The sequence below is a fragment of the Pleurodeles waltl genome, chromosome 12 (assembly GCF_031143425.1).
Source record: "Pleurodeles waltl isolate 20211129_DDA chromosome 12, aPleWal1.hap1.20221129, whole genome shotgun sequence".
Lineage (NCBI taxonomy): Eukaryota > Metazoa > Chordata > Amphibia > Caudata > Salamandridae > Pleurodeles > Pleurodeles waltl.
In genome coordinates, this window is record NC_090451.1 from 605,101,301 (window position 1) to 605,114,899 (window position 13,599).

Here is a 13,599-nt window from a genome sequence, read left to right on the forward strand (position 1 = left end):
TCACACAGTATATCACATTTTCAGTGTTACAATTAAAAAAAACTGACTGGTGGGTGTTTTTCCATTCAAAATGACTTCTTTGTGTTCAGTAGTAAACTGACAAGGTACACAATTGTTACATGCATAGTGGACATTCAACGGTGGTAACTGGAGCATTTCCCTGAGGCCCTTCTTCTTTTCTGTAGGAAATGTGGCTCTAACCAATGCTTTGCAAATTCTGAGCTTTCTTAAATGCGAACAGTGGTTTCTAAATGCCAAGTGGAATCAGAATTTTTCAATTATTTTCAATAACTGATCTAACTTTATTGGCTTTGGAGTTATATGTTAACACACATGTCAAAGGGGTCTCCTTAAAATGGATTCTGGGAACTAGTAGTGTGTCTTTAGATGTAAACCATGCTCTCTTCGATGCTGTTTTAACAAGATTTTATTAGGTACCCTATGTTAACCAGTTTGTGAATTAATTCAGTGGCATTTTTCAAAGTAGTCATCTCTATTAGGACACTTCCTTCTCATACAAAGGAATTGTCCATAGGGAAAATTCTCTTTCATAGCCTTAGGGTGACCACTGGAAAAGTGCAGCAAAGAATTGCAATCTGTTGATTTCTTGTAAAAGCTGACTTCTAAGGTTCCCTCGTTAGGTCGGAAGACCGCCAGTTCGGTCTTCCGCCCACTGGTCCTATTATGAGTTTCCCACTGGCCCAACGGGAAACTACCGACAACATTGACTCTGGCTTGTAATTGAGCCGGCGGCAATGTTCAGGCAGTGAAAGTGCAACAGAGTCTTGGATGTATGCCTGTGCCTGGGTCACGAAAGGTTTAAGAAAAGTGTTAACATACTGGGCAAGAGATCTGATTGGATGCCACCACATCAACAATGAAATGTCGGCGGAATCTTAGGACTCACGACTCAATGTCAAGTCCTACAAAAAAGGTGAAAAGAAGACATAAAGGGGCAGGCTAAGGATACCTTACGCTCTCGGCCTGGGGCCAAAAAACGTTTTGTTTTAAATTTTGCTGCAAATTTTCGGAGAATCTGCAGATCAGCAGCAAATTTGCAATAACAAAAAAAGGACAGGCCCTGCACTACTAAAATAACCCCACCCAGGTTGGACGGGGACACACCATAATGCATTATTTAGGGCCCCATCTCATGGGGCAGGCTCAATCACTGTGTCCTCGGAGCCCACCACCAGACACAGTAATTTCCCCACCAGCAACAGCGTGGACATGGAAATAAATATCTGCTTCCACACTGGTGGGAGCATTTTTAAACCTCCCACTAAGCGGAAGCAGACATTCCTTCCTTAACCACAGGAACATGAGCATGGAAGGCATGTCTGGTCCTGGGAGCAGACTTTTTTTCCCCTGCCTGTGCTTCTTAGGGCAGAGAAAAATACATTGATTCTGCCTGGTGGGAGCAAACAAAATCAGCTGCTCCTTCCGGGCAGGAACAATGCCGGCTTCAGCAGCCCCCTGGATGGGTGCAAGAGGTGAGCCAGCAGGGCCGCTGGAGCCCAGAAGCTCACCCCACGCCCCCCAATGTGCTGTTTGGTGGGTGTCCCAGGTGGCCACCGGGGCACCACCCAGGAGTAACTAAGGCTCTGGCAATGGGCCAATATTAGCTCAGGGACTGGGACTGCACTCTCCCTCCCCTTAATAAAAAATGAACGCCCGAGGTGGTGGGGTTCCCAGTCCCCATAGTGGCTCAGGGAGGGGGGCACTCAACCCCTAATGAGAAAATGAATGCTCCAGGGGTTTGGGGGTCCCGTGGCCTATAGTATCTCAGTGAGTGTGACATGGCAACCCCTCCGCTTAATAAAAAAATGAAGGGCCTGGGGCCCATAGTAGCTTAGAGATGGGGACTGCTCTCCCCCTCCCAGAATTAAAGGAAAGACCCTGGGGATGGGGCTCCCCAGGGCCAGCAGTGACATGAGGAGGAGGACCACATGCCCCCTCCCTTTTAAATATATGTTTAGGCTCTTGGGGGAATGGGGTCTCAGGGATACTATTAGCTCCGGGTGGGAGACCATATGCCCTCCTTTGCCTTTAGATATATGTTAGGCCAGAGGGATGGGGATACTTTCTGGTAACTATAACTTGCACCCTTACATGCACTGCTAAAGACTACACCTCTTGTGAAGTGTTCTATGACGTCACTGATTGTATCACTGCAAAATTTGCTGTGACATCAGTGCAGTGGTGGCATGAGTTATTTTTAAGGTTTGTTTAATTCAAAGTAAGAGATAGTTACGATTCCTATCTATAATGTCACTTCAACCTTTAGTATTTACATTGAAAATATATATATATATACATACATATATATTTGCAATGGATATTCATTATTTAAGTTGAGAACATATGGTCAATGCGATGTGTAAAGTTGCAAAGACCTTTATATAAATAGGTAGGTAGTTATAGTTAGGACCTAGTTTCCATAGAAAAAGCGTTTCATGACTTGGCTATATCTTTGGCACCATTTGACGAATCTTAATGAAAGTTTCCAAAAAAGGTGTCAAGTTGTGTCTTGTTGTGCATGGAAAGTTTTGTGGTGATCCGTCAAGCGGAAGATGAGAAAAAGTGGGGTGTTAACAAAAGTGTGTTTCCCATGTTAATTCCCATAGACTGTTTTGACAAGCCTGCAACCCGACTCATTAGAAGGAATTATACCAAATTTTGCCGAAAGGTAGCTTTTGATTCAGAGATCATGCTTTTTGTGTTCTGGTGTAAATCCATTCAGTAGTTTTCGAGATATTAAAGGAAATCCAAATTTGTATATCTAGAAGCGCGAATACTTTGCAGATTGTCCCGCTCTTGTGCTGAGATGTGATTGGCTGCCAAAACTTCAGGAAGTGTTGGCAGCTGTTTTGGGACTCAGCTTCAGCTTCAGCTTTCAAATGGGAAAAAAGACAAGGGGGCAAGGTAGTAGTAATACCCTAATCTGCTAGCGGTGGTCCAGTGGCCGCCCGGGACCCACCATGGCAAAAAAAGCATTTTGTTTAATTCATAGCAAAATTTGTGAGTATTTGCAAATTTTGAAGTGAATTTTGCTTCTGGGTGGGCCAGGTCCTGGGGACATACTTATTATTATTATTAAGGAGGGGACGAGCAAACTGGACTCCATCTCGTAGGGCATTTAAAAGCTGGTGGTCCCTCCACCACCCTGGGGCTACATTTTAAAACTATGCTGTGAGGGCTGTGAAGACCTGCCCTCCCCCTCCCCTGGGGACCACCACTTTTCAAAAAAGGATAGGGGGCCACGCAGACCCCTTCTGGGCCCGGGGACCACCACTTCCCAGGGGCTACATTTTATGAATATATGGGGAGGGTGGGGCACATGAACGCCACCCCCCCCCCCCCCCCGGGACCTCCACCTTCTCACAGCCAAATTACAAAAAATGATGGGGGGGGTCACATGGACCTCCCCCCAGGGGACCACCACCGCCCTGGGGCTACAATGAAATCTAACAAGGGGGTCTGCACTGACCCCCCCCGGCCCTGGGACCACTGCTACCCCGGGCCAATTTGATTTTTTTGAACGTAGGAGTTGAGCTGCACAGACCCCTCCTGGAGCCATATGTGGCCCTGGGACTGCTAACCCCAGGACTGGCTCCTGCTACCTCCCGATTTTCCCACTTCCTTGAGGCAGCTGTTTGCTTTTTCTTGGTGGGAGCTGTGACGCTTGACCGCTCTCGCCAAGCAAAAGCAAATACTCTGCTTCCATTAAGCGGGAGCTGTGAAAATCTCCTGCTTGCTGGAAGCAGAGTGTCTATCTCTTTCCATGCCCCCAGATATGCGGGCAGGCAAACAATATGAAACTATTGCTTCCGCATGCAGGGAGCTGCAGTCTTAGCAGCTCCCTGCATGGGGGAGAAGTGCCGGCTCCCACAAAAGACAGGGAGCCAGCTCGGATCGTGGGGGTCTTGAAGATCCCCCTGCAGTCTTTTGCATCACCAGGAAGTGAAAAAGCACTTACATCTGTAGAGTACAAATCACCCAAATTCCACCTTCATGAGTTATCTAATGAAGATGCCAGAGCAACAATCACATTGGTACCCAAGGATACACAAGGACACTGGAGAGATTACCTTGGTGTCCTTTACACAACTGTGGCATAGGAGATGCACTATACAAGCACCCAATGAGATAGCATTTACTAATTAGCCAGTAGAAAATACTCCAGTTAGGTAGACATTCTGCAGAAAACGCTGGCCTCTTCTTGGATAAATATGCAGGGAAGGAATAATTCTCGCACAATGCTCATTTCACAGAAGATAAACCTCCACGGGAAGCATCTACTGATATAAACAGAACAAGTCACCAAGTTGAAGCTCCCCTTCTGTCAAGTACTAATCATCCTGACTTTGTGCGCATGGCTAAGGCAAAGCAAGTGCCCTTTCTCTGCATTTCCACTGTGAAAAGTTATCAGTACATTTTGAAGAAGGTGTCTGTATCCTTGTCTTTTTAGCTCAATATCTCATGTAGTGACTGCGACTAGTGAGTTATTTCTTTCTTGACTGCTGAGACCAGATATTGTGTTATCCCTTTTCTAAGAAATATAGACAGCTCACTAAAAGGACCCCACAGAACGCATTTTCCATTGATTTTGGAGACAACTTTTTGATGAACAGGAATATGATCACAACTCCAGCAAACAAAGAAGCACCTCTTGAGTGCCGTGGGGCCTAGCTGCTTGCCAGTCCCTGCGGCCCACCCCTGCTGTTCACGGCCAAAGACTGTTCATAGCACACGTTTGGAAGGGCATAGGGGGTTGGCCACAGGCCAGGTCTGCAAACAGGGCTGTAGTTAAATTATCGTATAGTAATTAAAATGACTTTACTTTAAAAAAAACATAGAAATTCACTGAAAAAAAACAAAGGTTACAGGGACGTTATATTTAGGAAAAAGAATTAAAGAAAAACATAGAGATTATCTTAAAAAAAAAACAAAGGCTACACGGATGTTATAGTTAGGCTCACATTTTAAAAGTACAAAACCATATAAATTCAGCATTAAACCATAGACATTCAGCATAGAAAACTGTACATGAGGTGGCATGAGTTACAGTTACCTTAGGGCACGGGTTATAGTTACTTGAAATAACTCTAACTATACCAGCTGAATATCTATGGTTTTGTACGTTTAAAATGTGAGTCTAACTATAACGTCCCTGTAACCCTGTAACCTCTGTCTTTTTTTTTAAGGGAATTAGCTCTCCACCTAAACTTGTGAACTACCCAGAGTTCTCCTGTTTTGCGTGTATATATATATATATATATATATATATATATATATATATATATATATATATACATATATATATACATATATATATATATGTATATAGTTAAGGTACGTATATATTAAGCTAAATATAGTAAACCTATCACGACCTATATTTACATATATATAGTTATCCTCACAATACTTTGGTATTCAGAATTTGACTCGCACTAACGTAACCCACAATATTTTGTACTCTGTATTCTGGCGGAATACAGAGGGCCGCAAATTAGAAGAAAAAGGTTCACACCTGCCTTTTAATTGGCTGAGGAGTACTCGAACAATAATGTTTTGCCTGGCATGAAGAGGTGTGCTTAACATTGATGCACTGATCGTTAAGACCTGGCAAACATGACATCCTCCTGGTACTAAATCATACCTGCACACTCCAGATTCCTGCCAGGTGCATACATGTACAATGAGTCCAGAGAGAAATAAGGGCCAGATGTATCATCATCCCGGTTTGCATTTCCTGAATAGTGATTTTTAAGAAATCGCTATTTAAGAAATGCAAAATGGGATGTATGAAAATTGCGATTCGGTTATAGCAATTTCTTAAAAGTCACAATCGCTATTACTGAATCGCAATTAGGGAATGGGACTCCATTCATCCCTATGGGCCTGTAGGCCCATAGGTATGAATGGTTTTGCCTTACCTAATTTACAAATTCCTCTTAGGAAATTAGGTAATGCAAACCCCAGGGTACTGGGGGCCTAAGGCCCCCTTTAATGCACCCCAAAAAAATATTTGTGGACAGGTAAAGCGCACACATGCCAAAAGGGCATGTGTGCCTACATGTCATTTTTAAAAATGCATTTGCAATGCATTTTTAAAAATTGCACATGCTTACCACCAAACCTGAGTTTGTGGTGATTGCATTTCCTAAATGACAAATTTGCATTTAGGAAATGCATGATACATGTGAATAGGTACTCGCAAATAGATATCCCCTATTTGCGATTACCTATTTAGGGAATTGCAAATTGCAACTCCCTAATCAAGAATTGCTATTTTTGTGATTCCTTAAAATTGCACTGCGAAATCCTTTCATAAATCATGAAAGGCGATTTTGCATTCACTAACAGGGGAATTTTGCTATTCGCACCGTTTGCGAATGCAAAATCCTTTGATACATCTGGAACCTTTTTCACACGGCCAATCGGTATCCTGAAACCTGGGCTTGGGTTGACAGTCTTAAGTCCTCGTTGGACTTTCCATACCGTCACTGCTCAGGTTCGAGCATCCTCAAGGTGACCAACCGTTCCAAAGCTAAACAGAAAAGGTATCAAAGTATAAACTCATATACCTCTTTTTTGCCGTCCTTACTCATAATTAGGGAGGAACGAGAAACATCTATTTGTATATTTCCTCTACACTCTCAGACTGATATTTTACCAACTTTTTTCAGGGCTTTCTTTCATTAGGTTAATATGGAGTTTGGGTAGGTCAAAATTATGCAAGAAGAAAAGTCAAATTTTGTGGGAAACGCAGCAGCTGCAGAATCACTTCATTCCAGTGACCATGTCTATGGGTCAAATTCTGTTCTGGCAACGATACAAAGAGGAGTCTGTTATTTAAAAAATATAGAATCGTAGTTATAGAGTCTATGAAGAATTCTGAACCATCCTCTGTTGGTAAAATGTACATTTTAGACTATTCTAAATGCTGATATTCATCACCAATCGTTTGCCACGTTTCCTGACAAATCTGTAAATTTAATTTAGCCCATTGAACTAGAGTGGTTGGGTCTTGTACACTGGATTTTGGGTTAGTTAAGTTTTACCAATGAATATAAAGTAGACCTGAGTGATGTGGCCCGTTTCTACCTCGCACTAACTCCAAAACGTATGCAAAGCAAGTAGCATTCTTCAGTATTTTGTTTTTAAGTGTAATTCATGTTGACCCATTGCTGATGAAAAGGTCCACTTGTATACATGATGCTTGTGATTAACAAGCACAACATAATTTCAGCCAACTTCCGAGAAAAAGCTAAGCATGTTATGCACTCAACACAAAATGCTTGCGAATTACCGTTTTTGAGGACTCTCAGGAAAAAACTTGTGAGCTTAGAAGGCTGTTGCTGTTCTTAGGATCGAGCGTGCAAGCGATCTAGCCTGTTGTAATCTCTTAACCAACAGCTTTTAACCACACCCACTCTTGCTATTCATTCATTGTAGTGCCTGTTTTAGATGCTTCATTTTTATTGGTGCATTTTGTGAAATGTCCCTCCTTTGTGTTCTGAGTTCCCTTCCAGGCTATTTCACTAAGTGAACATTTTGTTGGCCATCACACTACGTCATGTTTCCTCCTCTTAAAGCATGTGATGGCCCCTCCTCCGGTTTCGGTTTGCCTTCCATCCCAGCTGCAATCCTTTCTAGACATTCACAGAGGGAGCCAATAACTCTCATGCTCACACTCATGGCAACCGTGGCACTCTTATATTGACTTGCTTTTGCCAACTGTTTTAATTTCGATTTTCAATTTATGTGGCAAGAAAAGTCCAGTTAGGAATTTTCAATGCTGATAGATCTAAGTCTAGTAAAGGCGAGACCCATTCCATTGCCAACGCTTGTTTAGTCGGTCGGCAGTTCTGGCCAACTGTTCCCATAATTTGCATTTAGGGCCCTCGGTCAGTTCGTTCTCTATCGTGAATTGTCTGCCTCAATTATTTTACTCATCTCTGCGAAAGGGCACACTTACCAACGTTTTCTTAGCCCTGTTCTGTTGTGGCACGAATGTTTCAGACAATTATTTCTCAATGAACAATTGAGGGAGATTTTACTCTACCATTTTTTCTTGCCCACAGGCGAGGATTCTTTCGGACAACTTCACCATCTCTGGTGGTTCCCAGCACACCCATAGCCAGGGCATGTTAGATTGCAGCCTAAGTAGTATAAACAATACAAATCAAGTCAGCAGGTCTTTTCCATTTAAGCTCCCAAGATCTGGATAACATCTTGTATCAGTCAGGACTGCGCTGCTCTAATTCAGGAAAGAGTTGAAGATGCGACCCTCTAAAGAACACTACATCACAATGAAATACCATCAACAAACTTGCTACATCTTCTATCACTTGTGACTTTGTCTGTCTTTGACCTAGGACAGTGCTCTGTCACTTTTCGTCTGGGTTTGTGCTTTAGAAATATGTTATACAAACATATGTACAAACATACATACATACGTACATACATACATACATAAAGGAACTCTCTGGAGATAGCTACTGACCTATGGAAAGGTCTTGCACACACCTTACACAGCTCCATTTTGACCCATCAGTACACATGAGGGCCATAGCCACTCAAAATTTGGGATACTAGCAGGAAGAAATGTAAAATAAAAATAATTTTGGATGGGAGGGTCACTAGAGCTTCCATCATGTTCTGTGGCTAGTACTGCATCCGGGTCATTGAGAAGGCATTCTAGACGCTGAAGCCTAACTTGCAAGAGCTCACACACGTTAAAGATGGACAGATGACATGGCTGCCAGGAGCCGAGCTGAGATCGTGCAGATTGGGGAGCCCTAGTTTTGAAGTTTCCAAAGGTAGTAAGTCAGGATGGCATTCATGCCCCTTACCGCACAGCAGCAACACGCTGGAAGCGTAGCGCAGCGATGTACCACAGCAGCTGGCATGAGGCGTAAGGACATGAAGCAAAGAATCATAAAGATTGACAACAGCCTACAATGGCAATAAAAAACATTGCAAGAGCGGGGAGCTTTTTTGTTCAATTTGACTATATATTCAGAGGGCCGGTTGAAACTATGCTGCAGAGGGTTACAAGGGGCTGTGAGAGGCTTACTAAGGTAGCGTAATTAATTTTTAAGGATGCCATAACTGCCTAGCACACCTTCAGGACTTTGTTGGTTTTAGTGCTAGTGGCGGCCAGCAGCTTTAGGAGGGAGGGGGCGGGCGGGACACACACACACACACACACTCATTCTTTCACACACAGACACGCACGCACAACCATTAACAACACTCATACCATTCAAACATGCAAGCACGCACCAAACATTAATTTTAAAAGATCGCACACACTCATTCTTTCACACACACACGCACGCACATCCATTACCAACACTCATAACACTCAAACATGCACGCGCACACCAAACATTCAATGTAAAACATCACACACATACAGACACACACACACTTACCTTCAGCCTCCAGGTCCCAGGAGGGTTGGGACTGCTGCCTTCCCTCATTGGCTGACCTTAGGTCATCCAATGAGGGAAGGCAGCAGTCCCAGCCTCGTCACAGAGTGGGATGGGGTCAGTGAGACTGCTGACCCCACCCCACTCTGTGACGAAATGTCACTATAAAATCTTTTTGCACTAATTAACTACGTTTTTGGCCATTCTGTGGAATAAAATTCTTACAGGCAATGAAATACCTAATTCACTCACTGAGGCCGTTGAAGTTAGTTTCTGGAAAAAGGAGAAGCCATTTCACGATTCAAATTGCTATTGTCCGATAAGTTTATTTATTAGTGATTACAGGTTCTTTACTAAGACCTTGGCAAATCAGCTCACCCCATTAGCTCAGGCTTTGATCCATATTGTTCAAAATGGATTTTTGCCAGGCAGGTTGATCCCCATTAACACCAACTACTTAGTGCAAGCAATTGATTTCTATTATGCTTACAAAATCAAGGCCTCAATTGTTATGTTAGACATGGAAAAAGCCTTCAATCTGGTTCAGTGGGAATTGCTATTCGCTATCCTGTTTAGATTTAAATTTCCATCCAGCTTCATACATCTGTTAAGAAATCTGTATAAAAAATGCTGCAGTACACATAATAAGCAATTCTAAACTGACTGGAAGAATCATTACAAGCAGAGGTACCCAACAAGATTGCGCCATGTCGTTTATTCTTTTTTCTCTGTTTATCGAGCCACTAACTTGAGCCATTTGTCAAGATTCTAATATTTCCCATCCTGCCGGTTACCGGAGCAGCCAAACTGAAATTATTTGCAGAGAACATGATAATATATCCGACAGCGGAGGAAAAGAATATTGACAATGCACTTTCCAAAATCAAAGAATTGATTGATATAGGGAAATTTAAAGTCAATCCCTCAAACTCCAATGACTATTATCGGCCAGATCGCATTGGTAAAAAAGAATATCCTCCAATAGTTTTTATTTATTTTCTTTATTAAAATGCAGCAGTCCTTTTTTGATGCTATTGAATCAAGATTACGGCATTTTATTTGGCAGGGCAAGGAACCTTGTATATAGCTGCAGACACTGCAATTAGATTAGGAAGAATGAAATTCTATTATCAGGCAACTTTTTTGGATTGCCTGTCACCAGCCCCCGCTCTAACTATTGGTGACAGCAATTTTTATCTGAACTGAATGATAAGCGAAGCAGTATCTAAGCTTTTTTTCATCTTAAAAAACCCTAGACTTTCAAAAAGATCCAGAAATAAGATGCTGCTTGTGATAATCGACAGGAGCAATAGAATCTGCCAAGAGTTTGTTGTGCCCAGATTCCACCTACACTTGACTGTAGTTGACTGCACACCTTTAGGGCTACCTCTAAGCGCTTTCACTATTAATCTGTAAAATAGCCTTGGGTTCCATAAGCTGAAAGATTGTGTCAAAATAATACATATATTCATTGGCAGCAAGCCAAAGGCACTTATCCTCATATAAGCCCTATACTGTGTTCTAGCGTTATCCAAATAAAGTAGAAGATTAGATGTTAGCAGAAAGCATTAGTAAAGCTTTTCTTGAATAATGCCTAAAGGGTACAGGCATTTGGTACTGGGTATTAAAACAGAAAATGTCTGAGGCGATGGTACCCGTTTGTGCTAATAAAATCACATCCACAACTGGGTGCGGGATTGAGGCGTCCCAATGAAGATTTCTTAACTTTTTGAGCTCCAAGGGCATTCGTGCAGCTAATTATAAGAGGGTGTGCTTCTTGAGCAGATAGATAATTTCTGGAAGGAGATTGTTTTAGGTAATTAGTCATAAATTAAATTTGAATTTAGTTCCCGATGGTGACGGTGCCCTTTTTGGTATAATGAGATAACTGTTGAGCAACGACAATTCTTTTTTATTGCCACCCTGGTTGTAAGATCTCTGTTTCTAGCTAATTGGAAATCTAGGGAAGTTCCTACTCTCAGTCAATGGTTTGCAAAAATGCGGAGGGTAAAACATAGGAAAACTTGTATGGAAGAAAAATTGGATCCTTAATGAGATTTTTGAAAATTTGGAAATGCTGGGATGAATGAATTGGCTTGCTTCCTTTTTTTCTCTTTTGTATGTCCAATGCTGGGTTCTTTTTGCCTCATAACTGGATTTTTAGCTGTAAATCATGATTGCAATATTCTAGTGATTATGCATTTATTGCTATAGCAATACATTTTAAAAAAAAGTTTTTTTGGACTTGGTTCTTTTACTAACTTTTTCCACATGTGTTGTAGTTCCAGACATATCATAAAGTTAAATAATTTGGAAAAAGGGTGCAAGTCGCCAAATGTGGTTGAGCACCTTATGGTTTTGCTTTTACTCGAGTCGTGGCTTACTTTAGTTAAGAATTTCTTCAATGTATGTCAGTTGGCAACAAATTACAATGTTCACTTATGCTTTAACTTAAATCTCTACACCTCATAGATCTTGCTTTAAATTTTTCTCAGTGAATCAGCCCTTCTGCTATCAGACACACAGATGAACATGACAGTGATGAATCTGACAAAAAAATCTGAAGGCCGGATGTAACTAAAAACTTGTGCCTGAGTAAGGATCATACAAAAAAGCTGGCAGTCTTTGATGACCAGAGACTTGAAGGTGTAGTACAGCTGAATTTGCCATTCGGGTACAGCCAGTAACACAACAGTGTCAGATACCAAAATCCAGTCGGAATTTCAGAATCACCCACACTCCCTCAGTCTGAACTGAAATCAATGTAAATTGGTCACATACGCATTTTTATATCCCAAAAGTCTGATCAGATTTTATTATTTGGTGAGTCAATAAACCTAAAACCTTTTTTGGGTAAGGGACATTGATTAGCCTCCTGATAAAGATGAATGCCTGTATTTTTGTAATTTTCTGACTTGGTTACATCAAGCACTTGGTGTGAGAAGGCAACTAAAAATATGTTCTTGATTTTCCTGGGAATCTCCCCGTTATTTGCAGTGTATAATTATTTGCTATGTTGCTGAACAATGTTGGTCGTCACCTTTGTATTGGAGATGTGCAAAGTTGCAAAGTCCTAAACCTGGTATCTTTTCCAATTTATTTGTAAACTTCTCAAGCTTTGCAAACTCTGCTAAGCTGCTATGCCAAAGTTGAAAATGTGTAACAGGGGCAAGGAAGGAGACCTGTCTTCCATTAGATACTATCCTATTGATGTTCATGGTTGTAAGAGAGTCTTTCAGTACCCACTATCTTAGTTGGCCTGGAACCACGTACCTCTCATATATTTGCCTTAATCAAGGGTGGGATTTCAGCAGTGAATGATGAGGCATCCGGCTAATGACAGATATTGTGTTTCCCTGCTGTCACTCATAGCTAGAGAGCCCTGAGTGACAAAGGAGAAACACATTTCCTTGTAGTTGGAGGTCAAATCCAGGCATCTACGAACGGGATCAGGTGTAGCAAAACTTACTTTTGGGGGAAGTCAAGGAAGTTCAAACTTCTTTGGAAGGTGTGATGGTCCCCGGATAAAATGAACTTTGAAGGCCTTTTGCATCACTTGGACCAACCCTCCTTTATATTTGTATATTGATTGTGGATGTAGGGAAGGTGGGTCATTTTCTAAGGATGCTCTTTGCAATTGCTGAACATAAAAACGTGCACTTCTTTCATTTGGTTTACATGTGTGGGATTTATGGTATGATGCGACATAGAAATTGACCTTTAACTTTTCAAGCTAACCTTTTACCTTTTATGATTCCAGCCAATGGCAGAGTGTGCCAATGCCAATGTTGGGGCGGGAGGCCCTACCGGAGTTTCTAAGGTGAGAGATGCTACCTTAGGGAGCTTCGCTGTGGAGAAAATTAAGTCACGGTGGCAGGGCTGTGCTGGTCTGTTATGACTAAAGGTGTGGAATCTTGCCTGCTTGCAATAACTTTGTCCACCTTTGCTTGCCGTCTATGCTTGCTGGAGTCGCAATCAACTCTTTGGTTTCTGCTTGGGGGTGTGCAGCTTTGGTGAGCCACGTGTACAATTCAGGCAAAAATATTAAATACATTCATTCTGCTGCTTTAATCAAAGGTGAAAACTGTTCTTGAATCTTGAACCACCATCTTATGCGGGGCTGCACATAGCTCATCAGAAATTAGTCATTCCC

General features: G+C 41.9%; 1 protein-coding gene across 6 annotated transcripts in view; it reads left to right on the forward strand.

Annotated features, from left to right (window-relative positions):
• The window catches only part of LOC138268326 (death-associated protein kinase 2-like), a 430,402-nt gene that overhangs the window by 248,066 nt on the left and 168,737 nt on the right, over positions 1 to 13,599 (forward strand). For 3 of the 6 annotated variants that reach the window (XM_069217856.1, XM_069217855.1, XM_069217854.1), the window contains one exon: positions 13,207 to 13,266. The exons of the other annotated variants lie outside the window; for them this stretch is intronic. In XM_069217856.1, the coding sequence (XP_069073957.1) occupies positions 13,210 to 13,266 (57 nt within the window). In that variant the 5' untranslated portion in view covers positions 13,207 to 13,209. The remainder of the gene's footprint in view (positions 1 to 13,206; positions 13,267 to 13,599) is intronic. 6 annotated transcript variants of the gene reach the window in all.